At 45.6% G+C, this 7,571-nt stretch overlaps 1 protein-coding gene across 1 annotated transcript; it reads right to left on the bottom strand.

The window, feature by feature from the left end:
- Positions 1–2,115: 2,115 nt before the first annotated feature.
- Positions 2,116–3,078, bottom strand: Olfr533 (olfactory receptor 533). Its single transcript, NM_001011815.1, has one exon. The coding sequence runs from the start codon at positions 3,076–3,078 to the stop codon at positions 2,116–2,118; it is 963 nt and encodes a 320-aa protein (NP_001011815.1).
- Between the last annotated feature and the right edge of the window lie 4,493 nt (positions 3,079–7,571).

Here is a 7,571-nt window from a genome sequence, read left to right as displayed (position 1 = left end):
ATCTCCAGCGTTGCCTCACTTTGGGTTTTCTTTATTGTGTCTACTTCCCTTTTAGGTCTAGTATGGTTTTCTTCATTTCCATCACCTGTTTGGATGTGTTTCCCTGTTTTTGTATAAGGACTTCTACCTGTTTGGTTGTGTTTTCCTGTTTTTCTTTAAGGACTTGTAACTCTTTAGCAGTGTTCTCCTGTATTTCTTTAAGTGAGTTATTAAAGTCCTTCTTGATGTCCTCTACCATCATCATGAGATATGCTTTTAAATCCAGGTCTAGCTTTTCGGGTGTGTTGGGGTGCCCTGGACTGGGCGATGTGGGAGTGCTGGGTTCTGATGATGGTGAGTAGTCCTGGTTTCTGTTAGTAAGATTCTTTCGTTTACCTTTCGCCATCTGGTAATCTCTGGCGTTAGTTGTTATAGTTTTCTCTGTTTAGAGATTGTTCCTCTGGTGATTTTGTTACCCTCTATCAGCAGACCTGGGAGACTAGCTCTCTCCTCTGAGTTTCAGTGGTCAGAGCAGTCTCTGCAGGCATGCTCTCCTCTTTCAGGGAAGGTGCACAGTTATCTGGCATTTGGACCTCCTCCTGGCCGAAGATGAAGGCCCAAAACAGGATCTTTCTGAGAAGCTGTGTTGCTTTGGCCTGTCACAGAAGCCGTTGTTTCAGTAGCACACACTGTCACCTGTGTGGACTACTTTCTGCGGAGTCCTGAGACCAAGATGGCTTCCACTGAACCTGAGGCAGAAGCCTCCCAGGCTGGGTGGAGACCTGTCCTCTGGCCAGGAAGGTGGACGGATGTCTGGAGCCCGAAAACGGCGCTGCCCCAGAAGCTCTGTGGCTCTTGCCTGTCCCAGAAGCTGCTAGCCTCTGTAGTCCACACTCTCACCTGCAGACTGCCCGCCGTGGAGTCCCGGAACAAAGGTGGCTCCCGTGGAACCTGAGGCAGAAGCCTTCCAGGCTGGGTGGACACCTGTCCTCTGGCCCCGAAGGTGGCTGGTTGTCTGGAGCCAAAAACTAATTTTCTCCATTCTATTTACCTCATTTGCTAATTATGTTTTTTTTGACATGGCATCTGTATTAGTCACGTGACTCTAAGTAACATACAGAAAAACACCACCATGTATGAAATAGTCAAAGTATATATGATCACACCAACATGAATGCTTTGATAACCTTTTTATTTCTGAGTTCTTGTCACAGGAGAATAGAACTCATGTCAGGTTAACATTACATACAACATGAAGTGTTAAATAATAGTAAACCTTGAAGGATGGTCATGCCACACAAAACTCATCCAGGCAGGAGAACGATGAGGAAAAATTAGACTCATGAATTTGCAAACCTTTAAAATGACATGGGGTCTGAGAAGAAGCCACTAGACCAATGTCTGATTCTGATCTGACAATTATGAATGTTGGGATAAGAGACATTTTGATAGGGATCAGATGCCCCCAGAAACATCCCCTAACACATGTTCTCTATAGGACTCTCCTTCCCTCAAATTATTTGATAAACCAAGCAACAGGAAAAACAATGAGATGAAAATGCTCAAGTCAGGCCAGAAACATGTCCAGAACAAGAGTGTGTTGAGGGGGTGCGGGGGGGGGGGTTAGTCATGTTTCTTCATCTCTTTAACCATTTACTTGTGGCCAAAGACACAGAAGATCAGGAAATTTGAAATAGGATCACAAAAAGGATTTCACTCAATATTTGACAAGATTTGATATGTTTAGTCATAGAAATATCTTTTTTATTAGATATCTTCTTTATTTACATTTCAAATGTTATCCCCTTTCCTAGTTTCCTCTCCAAAAATCACCTATCCCCTCCCCCCACCCCTGATCCCCAACCCACCCACTCCTGCTTCCTGGCCCCGGCATTCGCCTATACTGGGGCATAGAATCTTCCCAAGACCAAAAAAGAAATATCTTAACATTTAATAGTACTGAACTTATAAGCACACATTTCCAAGTATGAAGTAGAAATTAGCAAAGCTATCTAAAACATTCAAAAGAGAAGAACTCTGTTATTATCTTGTAGATAGTATGACATAGACACTACAAACTTTGGAGAATTAAGCCAGGCTATAACATTGCAGAACTTGGTTGACTTTTTTAGCTCATTACCCATTGCTTTTAGAGTTCATCTCCAAGCTCAAAGTTCTCAAGAGGGAAATGAGTTTTTTAAAGGATGTTTTGAATTCCTTGTTTCTCAGAGTATAGATAAGGGGGTTCAGAGATGGGGTCACAGTGGTATACAGAACAGCAATGAGTTTGTCCAGGAACCCAGCAGTTCCTAGGGCTGGCCGGACATAAGTATAAAGAACTGTGGAATAATAAAGTGTGACCACAACCAGGTGGGCAGAGCAGGTAGAGAAGGCACGCTTCTTGCCCTCAGCTGAGCGGATGCGCAGGATGCTGGAAATGATGAAGCCATAGGATGTCATTGTCAATAAAAAGTTCAGGCCTGTCAGGAACATGTCTGCAATGACAGTCATGATGTCATTGATAAAGGTGGGACTACAGGACAGTATCAACACAGAAGGGATCTCACAGAAGAAGTGTGTGATGAGATTGGGACCACAGAAAGACAATGGCAACATCAGACAAGTGAGCACCAATGAATTGAAAGCTCCAGTGAACCACACAAAGGTTGCAAGGGCCACACAGACCCTGCCACTCATGAGGGTGCCATAGTGCAGTGGCCGACAGATTGCAAGGTAGCGGTCATAGGCCATGGCAGAGAAAAGCAGAAGCTCAGAGCCCAGGACCCAGGAGAAGACGAACATCTGTGTGAGGCATCCCCCATAAGATATGCTGTTCTCTGCCACCAGGCTCTGCAGAACTTTAGGCAAGACAGTCACAGTGCAGATCACATCCATCAGGGCAAGGTTGACTAGGAAGAAGTACATGGGAGTGTGGAGGTTGGGACTGCTGTGAATGGTCGCGATGATCAGGCCATTGCCAGCTATGGCTGCCACGAACAAGGCAAAGAAGAGGCAGAAGAGAACATCCTGGACCCTGGGGTCATCAACAAACCTTTGCAGGATGAACATGGTCACAACTGACTGGTTTACTGGAGCCATGGGAAGCACTGTCTAGGCTAAGGATGAGACTTGCACCTTGGCCCTCTGGTACAAGTCGTGATCGTTATTGTGATGAATCAAAGTCATTTTAAAGCATAGGTAACCATCAATTATATGTAACCAGGAACTTGTTCTGGTAAGAAAAAATTGATTTAATTTTATTCTCACGGCTCACAGACTAAAGTAAATAGCAGGTCAAAGATACACCCTATACAGATTCAGTCTGTGAACATGGGTGGACCCTGAATGAAGGATTGTGAGCAAATTGCTTTATACACACTACAGTTCATGGGAAAGATAGCCATGTTTGTGTGAGTCAACCAGGGCATAGTTATTGGAGACTGTCTTGTGGATCATGGGGAAACATGAAAAATCATGAAATGGCTAAGAAAGGGGCAGTGAGAATGGATTACCCTGGTGCTGGCTGCTGTCCTAGAGTGAGGAAATCACACACAGAGCATTAATAGAATGCCTCTCTGGAGACAGAACCAAGTGTGGTCTTTATGACAACGTGGCTTCTCATCCAGATGAAAGCAATGGACCCAGAACTTCCTGTCTTGGAACTTGATTCCACTAGCACGTGAAGCTAGAGGATAACAATCAAGACTCACATACCTGTGTAGAAAATTTGGGTCTCTAGAGGGTCGCTAGGGTGTCTCTCAACACTTTGAGCCATAGAAACTCAGCTGGTCTCAACCCCAGCTCCTGCATGGTTCCTCAGAGTGCCACCCAAACAAATCAAACAAGCCTTGTAAGACATCACATTGCCTGCTCCTGTCCCGGATGTATCTGAAATACACAAGCACGCAAGTGTTAAGAAAGCATCCTTCTGTTGCTAGGAGAGAGAGCTGCAGTCACCATGACTGAGCTCATCTAGACCATGTGTACACTGGTCATTTGTCACTTCCCACTACCAAACTCTGCCAATTGAGGCCCAGTAAAGGATAAGTCCATGAGTGTGATTTATGAACAAGAAACTAAGGCTAAGCTAATGGTGACAGGGAGCAAGACCTGCCAATGGAAAGTGCCACATGAAGTATGATCAGGCCCCTCTCATCTAGCTTTCAATGCAGCATGAAAAGACATTTACATATCCAGGTTCCTGAATAAAGCATTTACATATTTCTAGAAAAGCACATTCTAAAACAGAAAATAGTCCTGGACACATATTTACTGAAACTCCAAACACACTATGAACCACCTCCATTACTCCATCCCACAGTGCTCCAGAGGGGGTTTCAGGGAGAGGGGTGTGGGTGACTATGCTGTGCTGGCTCTGTTTTCTACCTTCCATCCAGCAAACCAAGCTCAATGTAATTAATAATGGTATAGATTAAGCCAGCAGGCCTCAGAACATTTTCCTGGGGTTGGCCTTCATTCTTTGCTTCCAAATGGCCTCAGATCAGGCTTCACGTGACCAGTATCCCCTCTGTTTCACGAAGAGTTTTACTAGTCACTAGATAGTCACCGGGATGTGCACATGCTGTCTGAGAATACCAAGAATTACAGACCCAGTGCTGGGTTTCACAGACGAAATACAGGAAGCCGAGACAAACGAAAGCACCCTTACAAAAACAAGTCTAAAGCACTCCCTAGAAAATTATGATTCTAAATACTTGTTAATTAATCAAATGCAGTTTGACCTGAACTTCTCTATTTTTTTCTATCCACTAAGGTCCACCCAACTCCATACATCCCTCTCCTTACGAGTCTTTGAGGCCAGCAACGATTGAGGATGCCCCTGAGTCTGGATTCATGTATCTGAGAGATGAACCTCTGTGTCAAACAGAATGAGACTGTGCTTCCCTGCCCCAAACTTACCTCCAATAATTGCCTATGCAGAGGGGCCAGGAGCAGATTGCTACCTGTTCTGTCTACGAAGCCTGTCAGGAGAAGAAGAGAATGAGGTTGCGGACAATCCCACATCCTGGGGAAAGGGACATGACCTCATTAGGCTGTCCCCACTAGGATGAAGAAGAACTGTCCATGGCAACAGGTGCTCCACAGAGGCTAAGGAGCTTGGTGAAGGAACTGCCGCTAATTATACCCACACAACCCCCACATCGGTTCTCTACTTTCTGTTTGAAAGATTGAAACTTATTCCCAAATTACAACTAGCACATTTCTGCCACGTCTTTGTGTAGCTGTGTGTAAGAAAGATGAAATCTGTATGGGAAGAAACTATCTCCATATGAGAAAGTCTGGAAGAGTCACATGGGTATGAAACCTACCTGTATGTCCAAAAACATGTGCCTGAGTGTCCAGCAAAGTATATGCAAAGGAACCTGAGAAGGGAGAAGAGGGGAGGGAAGGGGAGGGGAGGGGAAGAGGAGAGGAGAGGAGAGGAGAGGAGAGGAGAGGAGAGGAGAGGAGAGGAGAGGAGAGGAGAGAAGAGAGAAGCATCTGTGATTGCACTATTACCTGTTACTCCTTCCCTCCAGCCCTTTACCTCACTTCTCTCTGATAGCTCTTAGATCTATTGATCCTTCTTTGTGAATATCAGAAACATACACAGAAACACATCTTTGTTCTTTTGAAACCAGAGAGCCTGTAGTCCTAACCCCCCACCCACCCACTCAAGACTCTGTAAATGAATCTTCTGATTGAACAGCTGACAGGAAAGAAGAGACATAGCCAACGTAAGCAGCAATACACATTAAGTTTTTTTGAAACTAAAGATCTTTTCCACTGGAGTCCCCAGGACTTTGACGTAGGGTTGGCAACTCCTGCCTGGAGATGCATCTGAACCCTACAAAGGAGGGGCAGCTAGGTCATGTCCTCACCACACCATTTGGGCTTCAGGGATGCCTTGGTCCTGAGGAGTGCAGAGGTGTCTGTTTGCTTCAGGTAACCCTGGCTTAAGTCTAGATAGCTTTGGCTGTATGATGCAACCCAAGGCAGCCATGGCCCCATGGGAGGCCTGCCTCAGGGCTTTGGCCAAGGTAGCCTTGCAACTATTTGTGGAGTGGAAAGTGAAGGTGGAGAGGGGCCTGGTCCCAAGGGCAGATGGGGAGGGCACTGCTCCTGCTTGCTGTGGCAGGAAACTCAGATGCTTTCCCAGCTGGAACTCACTTCTCACTCAAGTCAGTGTTGAAAATACAGCAGGGGAGGGCGCAGGGGCAGGTGTTCACTGGCTAAAGTTCTCCAGAAAAGGATCTCAGGTTTCTCCAACATCAGGGGCCATCACTGCCTGCATCTGAGGCTGTGATGACAAAGTTTGTGTGGGAAAGGAACCCCCTACTCATTGTATCCTGACCTTGGCAGACAGGTTGAGTTACACTGTGAGCTGGAGCAGGCAGGAGTCCAAGATCCCAGGCTGTTCTGTTCTGAGCACCTCAGGTGCTCTGGGGTGTTGCACACTCATCCAACTGTTGTTATGGAAAAAAAAAAAAGGTGCCAGCCATGTGCCCACAATGGACTCACTTTTCCATTATTTTCACTCTTACTTCCCAAGACAAAGGTTTTGAAATGTTTCATGTCTTCAGTTCCACTGGATACATAAACACAATGTACTTGGAAATGGCACCCAAGGTTTAGGAAAAGTCTTATTTTTATTTCAAATTTAGAAGCTTTGTAAGTAGTTTTACTTTAGTTTTATGGTCTATATTCATTCATATTTGTAACACACACACACACACACACACACACACACACACACACCCCTTTTAGGACCGTGCTTCCCTTTTTATTTCATATGTTGTTCCTCCTGTTGGGTGTCACAAAATCGTTATCATTGTTTTAAATGCTTGTGGATGGGGACAATGTTTTGAGAGAATTCTAGATGTACAGAGGAGCTGAAAACACTCCTAGAAGGTTCTCCCACTGTTCATCCATCTTCTGCCCAGCCCTGTGTCAGCCGCAGACACCTATAAACGCCCTCTACCTGGAACCCTTGGGAGCCACGCCAGGCTGGGACTGAGATAGGTGATTCTCACTCCTCTTCCTGACCCCCATTACAGACGCTCCATTCTCATCCTCAGCTCTGTATCAGCCAGGGTGAAGGGTCCTGTCCTCTAATTACACATCTAATCTTGGGGATCTCTGCCAAACCTCAGAGTGGACCCAGCTGGTCCTTCTATAGACCCTCTCATTCCCCTCCTCCTCATTTAATACAACCCCATTCGTTTCTGTCAACTCCTAGTGCCCAGAAATGCTTTCTACCCAGACCTTCAGTGGCCATGCCTGACAGGGACTCCAGTGGGCAAATCACACTATTCTTTCTGTCCACCATTTGATCTTTCCATTCTCACCCAAACCCAGGAACAACCCACTTATGAGCCCCACTCCTTCCACTTCAGCTGCATTTACTGGAGATGCCAAATCTTGATTCAGAGCCAGGGTCCCCTAATATTTTCATCTCTGTCTTCCCAGATAATTCTTTGGTTTTCAGTACTTGCAGGATCCCCCTCTTTCTACCATACCTACAATTCCCTGTAATCCTAGGTGTGAAGAGGATCCACTTAGCTCAGAAGTTTCTCCCATTCTGCCTTTTC

This window comes from Mus musculus, chromosome 7, assembly GCF_000001635.26.
Source record: "Mus musculus strain C57BL/6J chromosome 7, GRCm38.p6 C57BL/6J".
Lineage (NCBI taxonomy): Eukaryota > Metazoa > Chordata > Mammalia > Rodentia > Muridae > Mus > Mus musculus.
The sequence above is the reverse complement of the archived record's forward strand: the minus strand, read 5'-3'. Positions and strand labels throughout refer to the sequence as shown.

Bases quoted from the DNA above. Each gene is read 5' to 3' on its own strand.
- Olfr533 (NM_001011815.1), bottom strand. From the start codon at position 3,078: ATGGCTCCAGTAAACCAGTCAGTTGTGACCATGTTCATCCTGCAAAGG.